The 13,109-nt window shown below is 43.6% G+C and overlaps 1 protein-coding gene across 1 annotated transcript in view; it reads left to right on the plus strand.

Annotated features, from left to right (window-relative positions):
• The window catches only part of ADCY5 (adenylate cyclase 5), a 138,308-nt gene that overhangs the window by 7,318 nt on the left and 117,881 nt on the right, over positions 1-13,109 (plus strand). Inside the window, exons 4-5 of the mRNA XM_056536606.1 lie at positions 5,928-5,986; positions 10,488-10,637. Of these exons, the coding sequence (XP_056392581.1) occupies positions 5,928-5,986; positions 10,488-10,637 (209 nt within the window). The remainder of the gene's footprint in view (positions 1-5,927; positions 5,987-10,487; positions 10,638-13,109) is intronic.

The following is a 13,109-nucleotide window of genomic DNA, read 5'->3' on the forward strand; positions in this document are numbered from 1 at the left end:
TCCCAGCATGCCCGGACAGCCAATGGCTGTCCGGGCATGCTGGGAGTTGTAGTTTTGCAACAGATGGACACACTGTTTGGACATAAATACACTGTATTAGGAGAAAGTGTATGGGGCCCCGCAGAGCGGTCAGATCACACAGGACATCACAGCTGTATATGGGGCCCCGCAGAGCGGTCAGATCACACAGGACATCACAGCTGTGTATGGGGCCCCGCAGAGCGGTCAGATCACACAGGACATCACAGCTGTATATGGGGCCCCGCAGAGCGGTCAGATCACACAGGACATCACAGCTGTGTATGGGGCCCCGCAGAGCGGTCAGATCACACAGGACATCACAGCCATGTATGGGGCCCCGCAGAGCGGTCAGATCACATAGGACATCACAGCTGTATATGAGGCCCCACAAAGCGGTCAGATCACACAGGACATCACAGGTGTATATGGGGCCCCGCAGAGCGGTCAGATCACACAGGACATCACAGCTGTGTATGGGGCCCCGCAGAGCGGTCAGATCACACAGGACATCACAGATGTGTATATGGCCCCGCAGAGCGGTCAGATCACACAGGACATCACAGCTGTGTATGAGGCCCCGCAGAGCGGTCAGATCACACAGGACATCACAGCTGTGTATGGGGCCCCGCAGAGCGGTCAGATCACACAGGACATCACAGCCATGTATGGGGCCCCGCAGAGCGGTCAGATCACATAGGACATCACAGCTGTATATGAGGCCCCACAAAGCGGTCAGATCACACAGGACATCACAGGTGTATATGGGGCCCCGCAGAGCGGTCAGATCACACAGGACATCACAGCTGTGTATGGGGCCCCGCAGAGCGGTCAGATCACACAGGACATCACAGATGTGTATATGGCCCCGCAGAGCGGTCAGATCACACAGGACATCACAGCTGTGTATGAGGCCCCGCAGAGCGGTCAGATCACACAGGACATCACAGCTGTGTATGGGGCCCCGCAGAGCGGTCAGATCACACAGGACATCACAGCCATGTATGGGGCCCCACAGAGCGGTCAGATCACACAGGACATCACAGCTGTGTATATGGCCCCGCAGAGCGGTCAGATCACACAGGACATCACAGCTGTGTATGAGGCCCCGCAGAGCGGTCAGATCACACAGGACATCACAGCTGTGTATGGGGCCCCGCAGAGCGGTCAGATCACACAGGACATCACAGCTGTGTATGGGGCCCCGCAGACCGGTCAGAGCCCATGTGACCCCTGTCCACCACCAAAAATGTCTACAATGGGCATCAAAACTGGATCAATTGAAGAGGGTGCCTGGTCAGATGGATTACATCATGTGGACGGCCAGTTGTGTGTGTGTCACATCCATGGAGGCCGCACCTTACAACTTACAGGGTTTATCCTCAGGATAGCCAATCTGATTGGTGGAAGGGTCAAGTATTTGCTGTGATGGTTAGTGCTCACCTATCCTCCTCCACGCACAGCAAAATCTACTTAGGTCACGAAGCATGGCCACAACAAGTGATTGTCACTGCTTAGCAAATGACCTTGGCACAGATCACAGAGCATGCCTAGAAATCTTTCCCATGGTAGTCAGTAGGTGACAGTCACATCTCGCCATCTTCCCTTTCTCGGCACAGTGACAAGTTGCAGAGCATGCCCACAAAACTCTCCTGCTGAAGTATTTATGTGATGAATACAATGCCTCTCCTTCCACTCCCTACTCAGTGACATCTGCACAGAACACAGAGCATGTCCACACAGGTCACAAATCATGTCCACACAGGTAACAGAGCATGTCCACACAGGTAACAGAGCATGTCCACACAGGTAACAGAGCATGTCCACACAGGTAACAGAGCATGTCCACACAGGTAACAGAGCATGTCCACACAGGTTACAAATCATGTCCACACAGGTCACAGAGCATGTCCACACAGGTCACAGAGCATGTCCACACAGGTCTAAGAGCATGTTCACACAGGTCTAAGAGCATGTCCACACAGGTCTAAGAGCATGTCCACACAGGTAACAGAGCATGTCCACACAGGTAACAGAGCATGCCCACACGGGTAACAGAACATGTCCACACAGGTAACAGAGCATGTCCACACAGGTAACAGAGCATGTCCACACAGGTAACAGAGCATGTCCACACAGGTCACAGAGCATGTCCACACAGGTCACAGAGCATGTCCACACAGGTCACAGAGCATGTCCACACAGGTCACAGAGCATGTCCACACAGGTAACAGAGCATGTCCACACAGGTAACAGAGCATGTCCACACAGGTAACAGAGCATGTCCACACAGGTTACAAATCATGTCCACACAGGTCACAGAGCATGTCCACACAGGTCACAGAGCATGTCCACACAGGTCTAAGAGCATGTTCACACAGGTCTAAGAGCATGTCCACACAGGTCTAAGAGCATGTCCACACAGGTAACAGAGCATGTCCACACAGGTAACAGAGCATGCCCACACGGGTAACAGAACATGTCCACACAGGTAACAGAGCATGTCCACACAGGTAACAGAGCATGTCCACACAGGTAACAGAGCATGTCCACACAGGTCACAGAGCATGTCCACACAGGTCACAGAGCATGTCCACACAGGTAACAGAGCATGTCCACACAGGTAACAGAGCATGTCCACACAGGTCACAGAACATGTCCACACAGGTAACAGAGCATGTCCACACAGGTAACAGAGCATGTCCACACAGGTAACAGAGCATGTCCACACAGGTCACAGAGCATGTCCACACAGGTAACAGAGCATGTCCACACAGGTCACAGATCATGTCCACACAGATAACAGAGCATGTCCACACAGGTTACAGATCATGTTCACACAGATCACAGAGCATATCCACACAGGTAACAGAGCATGTCCACACGGGTCACAGAGCATGTCCATACAGGTAACAGAGCATGTTCACACAGGTCACAGAGCATGTCCACACAGGTAACAGAGCATGTCCACACAGGTAACAGAGCATGTCCACACAGGTAACAGAGCATATCCACACAGGTCACAGAGCATGTCCACACAGGTCACAGATCATGTCCACACAGGTAACAGAGCATATCCACACAGGTCACAGAGCATGTCCACACGGATCACAGAGCATGTCCACACGGGTCACAGAGCATGTCCACACGGGTCACAGAGCATGTCCAATAGGATTAGATTAAAGAAAATGTATCAGAGAAAAAAAGAAAGATTGGTAGATGATATATTGCCTTTAAGGTCTTGTTCATTTTTGTGTCACGTTTATACGGATTTTTCGGGTTCCGAAATTTTGTTTCAGTCATAAATATTTATACTGTATTAATTCCTGTCTGATCCGGCGCCGCTGCTCTCCTTTGTCCTCCGCCGTTCCTGAGTCTACTGGGTGTCATCTCCAGGATTAGAAAATCCATGGCTGTTTACTTTTAAAAAACAGCGCCATACCTGTCTTCAGGATGTGCGCGGTATTACAACTCCTTTTCATTCACTACAATGGGACTGAGCTGCAATACCACACACAGGACAAAGGTGGCGCTGTTTTTTGGATTAAGCAGCTATGTACCCCTATAATACTGTTGTTGTGTCACGTGACAGCGCCCCCTTCCTCCCAGGACTGCACGTAGTATACAGCGCTATGTGACAGTAGCCATGAGCAGTCACTCAGCATCTGTTATAATATTCACACCGGAGGACGACGCCACAATTATATCCGCTTGCCCTGTTATTTGTCGCCGCTGCGTTATGGTCACATGATCGCCCTTGTCCCCGTTTGCCCCTCTCTTCCCGTCACCCTTCTCCTGTCCCCTCTTGCCCTTGACTAGAGACAGAGCCCGCAGGCGCCAGCGGAGGGTTTGTGTATGTGAACCAAGGGCCCGGCCCGCGGTGGCACCGGCTCTGCGGCAGCTGTGTCAGGATATCCACATCTCAGGCCACCTGGCGCTGGTCCGGCATAGATTGGCGCAGTCCCAGATAATACTCGTAGCTCTGCCCGTGGGCCCAGCCGATTAACCCCTTCTTCTGATGACCGGTCTGATTGTGCACAGTGCGGCAGAGACTGGTTACGTATATCGCAGCGACCCGGAGAACTATAAGGCTATGTTCACACGGCCTAATATTTTCGTCCGTGGTGACTCATCCGTTAGAACCGCTCAGAAATGCGCCCTCTCTGTAGATGACTATGCGTTTCCGAGCAGATTGCGCCGAAAGAATTGATTTGGCGGCGCGAAAATTCTGCTGTGTGCAGGGTGCAGCATAATCCCATGGAAATCAATGGGACTTTGCTGCAGTGGAATTCCAATTTTGGAAATTATACCAATTATACCATGCGAACATGGCCTTAAGGGGAATTCACACGTTGTGGATTTTACCTGTGGATTAAAGGGGTACTCCGGTGGAAAACATTTTTTTGAAATCAACTGGTGCCAAAAAGTTAAACAGATTTGTAAATGACTTCTATTAACCCCTTGGAGACGAGGTTTTTTTTTCCGTCTTTGCCCTTTCGTTTTTTCTCATAGAAAGGGAGTGGGCGAAGGGTGTACAGGTACGCCCTCCATCCCCAACAGGTTAAAAAAAATCTTAATCCTTCCAGTACTTATAAGCTGCTGTATACAACAGAGGAAATTCTTTTCTTTTTGGATTTCTTTTCTGTCTGTCACACAGTGCTCTCTGCTGACACCTCTGTCCATTTTAGGAAAAGTCCAGAGCAGGATAGGTTTGCTATGGGGATTTTCTCCTGCTCTGGACAGTTCCTGACATGGACAGAGATGCCAGCAGAGAGCACTGTGGTCAGACAGAGAAGAAATCCAAAAAGAAAAGAATTTCCTCTGTAGTATACAGCAGCTGATATGTACTGGAAGGATTAAGATTTTTTAATAGAAGTCATTTACAAATCTGTTTAACTTTCTGGCACCAGTTGGTTTAAAAATAAAAGTATTCAACCGGAGTACTCCTTTAATTTTTCAATTTTGCAGCAAATCTACGTCAAATCTGACCCCTTTGGGTGCTGTGAGAACATGTGCTTGGGTTATGTTCACACTTTTTTTAAAGGGACAGTAAAAGGGAAAACAATTCTTCAAATGTACAGTAAATCTGCATTGACTTGAATGGGATTTTTTTGTCGGCCATTTTCAGGACTTTTTGCCGCGGGTAATTACGGAGGTTTTTACAGGATGATACCTGTAGTGTGAAAGGGGATTAAGTGGTACGTGGGACCGGATCTGCTGCATATTTTCTGCACCTGAATTTAGTTTCTACCCATTGAAGTTAATGGAGTAGCAAAATCAACTGCACAAAATATGCAGCCGATCCTAAGGCGGCGTTCCCCAACCTTTGGCTCTACAGCTGTTTCACACCTTCATGTCCCATCATCGTATCCAACACACGCCCCTTTTGGTCCATTTACATTTATATCTGATTTTTTTGTTTCATGGAGAATAAAAAACGGATTTAAGTCGTATTTGTAAGTTTTTTTCCATTACTGTCTATAGGAGTCGTGTCACTTTCGATTTGTGGAATTCTACTTAAAGGGGTACTCCACTGGCCAGCGTTATAAGGTTAGAGCGCTGTGTGCGCTGTGGGGGTCACACTCCCTCCCATAGACTTGCATTGAGGGGGCACAGTGTAATGTCACGAGGGGGCGTGGCTGACCCCCGCAGCGCATACAGCGTTTGGAACGAAATGTTCAGAACGCTGGTCAGTGGAGTACCCCTTAAATCATTTTTACACATGCGCAATAGTTTTAAAATAGTTTAGAAAGATTGAAAAACACAAAAACAGACAAAACTTTCTTAATAAAAGGTGAAAACATTTCCTAGGGTACATCTGACGCATTTCAGCCTCCGATTTTATGTGACTGTGGACTTTGTAGGATTTCACACTCTTTGTGTTAGATGTTTTTTCTTTATGGCCTCAGGGTCCGTGTGGGCTCTGCTGTGCGGTGTGCAGCTTTGTGTGGATTCTGCAGAATGTGATGTACGGAAGCGTTCACCCCGCACACTGAGGATTAGCGCAGCTTTCACACGATGACGGGTTTCCCTGGTAACTCAGGAGCGTCAGCTGCAGGTTCAGTGTCTGCAGTTTCCTTAAAGTTATTTCATTGTGGGATATCAGCTTGTTTACAGGTAGTTGTCATATATACAGGTGACATCATATATACAGGTGACATCATATATACAGGTAGTTATCATATATACAGGTGTTATCATATATACAGGTGTCATCATATATACAGGTGTTATCATATATACAGGTGTCATCATATATACAGGTGTTATCATATATACAGGTGTCATCATATATACAGGTGTTATCATATATACAGGTGTCATCATATATACAGGTGTTATCATATATACAGGTGTTATCATGTATACAGGTGTTATCATATATACAGGTGTCATCATATATACAGGTGTTATCATGTATACCGGTGTTATCATATATACAGGTGTCATCAAATATACAGGTGTCATCATATATACAGGTGACATCATGTGTACAGGTGTTATCATATATACAGGTGACATCATATATGCAGGTGTCATCATATATACAGGTGACATCATGTGTACAGGTGTTATCATATATACAGGTGACATCATATATACAGGTTTCATCATGTGTACAGGTGTCATCATGTGTACAGGTGTCATCATGTGTACAGGTGTCATCATGTGTACAGGTGTCATCATATATACAGGTGTTATCATATATACAGGTGTCATCATATATACAGGTGTCATCATGTCTACAGGTGTCATCATGTATACAGGTGTCATCATATATACAGGTGTCATCATGTGTACAGGTGTTATATATACAGGTGTTATTATATATACAGGTGTCATCATATATACAGGTGTTATCATATATACAGGTGTCATCATATATACAGGTGTCATCATGTGTACAGGTGTTATCATATATACAGGTTTCATCATGTGTACAGGTGTCATCATATATACAGGTGTTATCATATATACAGGTGACATCATATGTACAGGTGTCATCATATGTACAGGTGTCATCATATATACAGGTGACAATATGTACAGGTGTTATCATATATACAGGTGTTATCATATATACAGGTGTCATCATATATACAGGTGTTATCATATATACAGGTGTCATCATATATACAGGTGTTATCATATATACAGGTGTTTTCATAAATACAGGTGTCATCATATATACAGGTGTCATCATGTGTACAGGTGTTATCATATATACAGGTTTCATCATGTGTACAGGTGTCATCATATATACAGGTGTTATCATATATACAGGTGACATCATATGTACAGGTGTCATCATATGTACAGGTGTCATCATATATACAGGTGACAATATGTACAGGTGTTATCATATATACAGGTGTTATCATATATACAGGTGTCATCATATATACAGGTGTTATCATATATACAGGTGTCATCATATATACAGGTGTTATCATATATACAGGTGTTTTCATAAATACAGGTGTCATCATATATACAGGTGTCATCATATATACAGGTGTTATCATATATACAGGTGTCATCATATATACAGGTGACATCATGTGTGCAGGTGTCATCATATATACAGGTGACATCATATATACAGGTAGTTATCATATATACAGGTAGTTATCATATATACAGGTGTCATCATATGTAGAGGTGTCATCATATATACAGGTGTTATCATATATACAGGTGTTATCATATATACAGGTGACATCATGTGTGCAGGTGTCATCATATACACAGGTGTCATCATATATACAGGTGTCATCATATATACAGGTGTTATCATATATACAGGTGTTATCATATATACAGGTGACATCATATATACAGGTGACATCATATATACAGGTGTTATCATATATACAGGTGTCATCATATATACAGGTGTCATCATATATACAGGTTTTATCATATATACAGGTGTTATCATATATACAGGTGACATCATATACACAGGTGTCATCATATATACAGGTGACATCATATATACAGATGTCATCAAATATACAGGTGTCATCATGTGTACAGGTGTCATCATATATACAGGTGTTATCATATATACAGGTGTCATCATATATACAGGTGTTATCATATATACAGGTGTCATCATATATACAGGTGACATCATGTGTGCAGGTGTCATCATATATACAGGTGACATCATATATACAGGTAGTTATCATATATACAGGTAGTTATCATATATACAGGTGTCATCATATGTAGAGGTGTCATCATATATACAGGTGTTATCATATATACAGGTGTTATCATATATACAGGTGACATCATGTGTGCAGGTGTCATCATATACACAGGTGTCATCATATATACAGGTGTTATCATATATACAGGTGTTATCATATATACAGGTGACATCATATATACAGGTGTTAATATATATACAGGTGTTATCATATATACAGGTGTCATCATATATACAGGTGTTATCATATATACAGGTGTCATCATATACACAGGTGTCATCATATATACAGGTGTTATCATATATACAGGTGACATCATATATACAGGTGTTAATATATATACAGGTGTTATCATATATACAGGTGTCATCATATATACAGGTGTTATCATATATACAGGTGACATCATATACACAGGTGTCATCATATATACAGGTGTTATCATATATACAGGTGACATCATATATACAGGTGTTATCATATATACAGGTGTTATCATATATACAGGTGAGATCATATATACAGGTGTCATCATATCTACAGGTGTCATCATATATACAGGTGATATCATATATACAGGTGTCATCATATATACAGGTGATATCATATATACAGGTGTTATCATATATACAGGTGACATCATATATACAGGTGTTATCATATATACAGGTGTTATCATATATACAGGTGACATCATGTGTGCAGGTGTCATCATATATACAGGTGTTATCATATATACAGGTGTCATCATATATACAGGTGTTATCATATATACAGGTGTCATCATATATACAGGTGTCATCATATATACAGGTGTCATCATATATACAGGTGTTATCATATATACAGGTGTCATTATATATACAGGTGTTATCATATATACAGGTGTCATCATATATACAGGTGTCATCATATATACAGGTGTTATCATATATACAGGTGTCATCATATATACAGGTGTCATCATATATACAGGTGTTATCATATATACAGGTGTCATCATATATACAGGTGTTATCATATATACAGGTGACATCATATACACAGGTGTCATCATATATACAGGTGTTATCATATATACAGGTGAGATCATGTGTGCAGGTGTCATCATATATACAGGTGTCATCATATATACAGGTGATATCATATATACAGGTGTCATCATGTGTGCAGGTGTCATCATATATACAGGTGTTATTATATATACAGGTGAGATCATGTGTGCAGGTGTCATCATATATACAGGTGTCATCATATATACAGGTGTTATCATATATACAGGTGAGATCATGTATGCAGGTGTCATCATATATACAGGTGTCATCATATATACAGGTGATATCATATATACAGGTGTCATCATGTGTGCAGGTGTCATCATATATACAGGTGTTATTATATATACAGGTGAGATCATGTGTGCAGGTGTCATCATATATACAGGTGTTATCATATATACAGGTGAGATCATGTGTGCAGGTGTCATCATATATACAGGTGTCATCATATATACAGGTGTTATCATATATACAGGTGAGATCATGTGTGCAGGTGTCATCATATATACAGGTGATATCATATATACAGGTGACATCATATATACAGGTGTTATCATATATACAGGTGTTATCATATATACAGGTGATATCATATATACAGGTGTCATCATGTGTGCAGGTGTCATCACACCTGGAAGAAGTGAGCTCCAACCACTGGACTCCAAAGAAACAAAAAGAGTCAGGACTACAGGGCAGTGTATCATGTGACCCCTTCTTCTTTAATCCCTGTAGGGGACCCTCGTCCTAAGGACCCATCCTGGAGACGAGGACAACTCCAAGTTTAACTATTGTGATAATTCATTAGGCCTTGTTGCCCATAGCGACCAAGCACAGCGTTATATTTCCCACAGTCATGTGAGGCATTAAGCTGCGCTCTGATTGGTGCTATACCTGATTTATCTTTTAGTTTTCATAGATTTACCCCATGGTTTTTTTTACAGAGGTGACCCCAGCACAGGGTGAGGACCCTCATACCTCAGCCAGTGACCCCTGTGATGTCTCCCCCCCCCCCCCCATAATTCAGGGTTTGAGTGAAGTGAATATTGAAAAAGGAGAAAAGACTGAACTGACATAGGTGCGAGGCGACCGATCACTGCAGCTCATGTCGGTGCTTTCCTGATTCCTCTGTGCTGCTGCGGTTGTGGCGGTGTTTCTGGATGTCTCACCCGCCATGTTTTTTGTTTGCTTTCAGGTGGTGTCCAATGTCCTCATTTTCTTGTGCACAAATATTGTTGGTGTTTGCACGCACTATCCGGCGGAGGTGTCCCAGAGACAAGCGTTCCAGGAGACCAGGGAATGTATCCAGGCGCGACTCCACTCGCAGCGCGAGAACCAGCAGCAGGTGAGACCCCACTACCTGCACAGCAGAAAATCATTGCACCTTGTATTATAGTAATAGGGAGCTTAATACAGGATATAACTCAGGATCAGTACAGGGTAAGTAATGTAATGTATGTACACAGTGACCCCACCAGCAGAATAGTGAGTACAGCTCTGGAGTATAATACAGGATATAACTCAGGATCAGTACAGGATAAGTAATGTAATGTATGTACACAGTGACCTCACCAGCAGAATAGTGAGTACAGCCCTGGAGTATAATACAGGATATAACTCAGGATCAGTACAGGATAAGTAATGTAATGTATGTACACAGTGACCTCACCAGCAGAATAGTGAGTACAGCTCTGGAGTATAATACAGAATATAACTCAGGATCAGTACAGGATAAGTAATGTAATGTATGTACACAGTGACCTCACCAGCCGAATAGTGAGTACAGCTCTGGAGTATAATACAGGATATAACTCAGGATCAGTACAGGATCAGTAATGTAATGTATGTACACAGTGACCTCACCAGCAGAATAGTGAGTACAGCTCTGGAGTATAATACAGAATATAACTCAGGATCAGTACAGGATAAGTAATGTAATGTATGTACACAGTGACCTCACCAGCCGAATAGTGAGTACAGCTCTGGAGTATAATACAGGATATAACTCAGGATCAGTACAGGATCAGTAATGTAATGTATGTACACAGTGACCTCACCAGCAGAATAGTGAGTACAGCTCTGGAGTATAATACAGGATATAACTCAGGATCAGTACAGGATAAGTAATGTAATGTATGTACACAGTGATCTCACCAGCAGAATAGTGAGTACAGCTCTGGAGTATAATACAGGATATAACTCAGGATCAGTACAGGATAAGTAATGTAATGTATGTACACAGTGACCTCACCAGCAGAATAGTGAGTGCAGCTCTGGAGTATAATACTGGGTATAAATCGAGATTTTCCTAGCTTGTGACGGAAAATATAAGTTATATATCAGACAGGAGGCTCGTATCTTACATTAATCTTTCTTTCTTTAATGCTCATAGCAGAAATATTATAATGCTAATAACGTATAGAAAAAACTACAATTCCCAGCAGTCCCCTGTGAACTCCTCCTCTCCTCCCAGCATGCTGGCTCCTATAAAAGGGACTGCTTGTAGATCCTCTTCCTCTTTCTTTATGCAAATTTCTTGATCGCAAACGAACCCTGGAACAGTAGAACGACTCCACTTGGGCTCCTCCAAGCATCCGGCCAACAGGACCGAGATCCATCTGATGCAACAGAACAGAAACTGTCAAGGAACAAGTTCAACAGGAACATCAGTTTCCACAGCGACAGCCACGACGGCGTCTTCTCCATTCAATAAAGAAAACAAACACCATAACAGGGTTGGGTAGGGAGGGAAGATACTCGCCTCCTGTCTTCATATAACTTATATTTTCCGTCACAAGCTAGGAAAATCTCGATTTATATATCAGACAGGAAGCTCATATCTTGCAAGTTTAAAGCTAGATTCCTATACAAAAGTACAGTCATAGACAATTGACAGTTAAAGAACCGATACAGAAACATGTGCCTCCGGTCGGAAATAAAAATGGCGGAATGTCGTCTCCGACGACCAGTCAACGGCTAACAAGAGATCCGAGAGAGAACCTCCTGAAGTGACCACCTTAGTAGCCATAGCACCTCTAGAGGAATGAGCGCCAAACAGGTAAATATCAATTCCCGCCTTCTCCATTACTGATCTCACCCACCGAGCTAACGTAGCCGAGGAGACCGGTAAATGAGGCTGAACATAAGATATTAACAATTGATTGTGACTGAGCGATCGTACGGCCGCTGTCTGTGTCTCATATAATTGAAGACATCGCACCACACAAAGTTTGGGATGCATCGGAAAATAGGGATAGAAGACTGATTGAAGTCCTGTCTTAGTTCTCCGAACGACCGTAAAACGGACCCCTTCAGGCGAAAATTGTCGCCTAGATATATCAAGGGCCTTGACGTCCGATACCCTCTTAATGGAAACTAAGCATAAAAGAGTAGTTAATTTTAGAGACAGAAGTTTCAAAGATAGCAAATCATTGTCTTCCCAAGAGGAAAACATGTCCAACACTCGGGAGACATCCCATGTAGATTGATATCTAGGCCGTGGAGGACGTTTAAACTTCACTCCCCTAAGCAGACGGCACACTAATGGATGCTTACCCACTGGTAAGGAGTCTACTGGACAATGATATGCCGAGATGGCTGATCTGTACACGTCAAGTGAACTATAAGACTTTCCCATCTCAAAAGCGTCCGCTAGGTGTTACGCCTAGCGCTCCGGGTCCCCGCTCCTCCCCGGAGCGCTCACGGCGTCTTTCTCCCTGCAGCTCCCCGGTCAGTCCCGCTGACCGGGAGCGCTGCTCTGTCATGGCCGTTGGGGATGCGATTCGCACAGCGGGACGCGCCCGCTCGCGAATCGCAT

Source organism: Hyla sarda, chromosome 8 (genome assembly GCF_029499605.1).
Source record: "Hyla sarda isolate aHylSar1 chromosome 8, aHylSar1.hap1, whole genome shotgun sequence".
Classification (NCBI taxonomy): Eukaryota; Metazoa; Chordata; class Amphibia; order Anura; family Hylidae; genus Hyla; species Hyla sarda.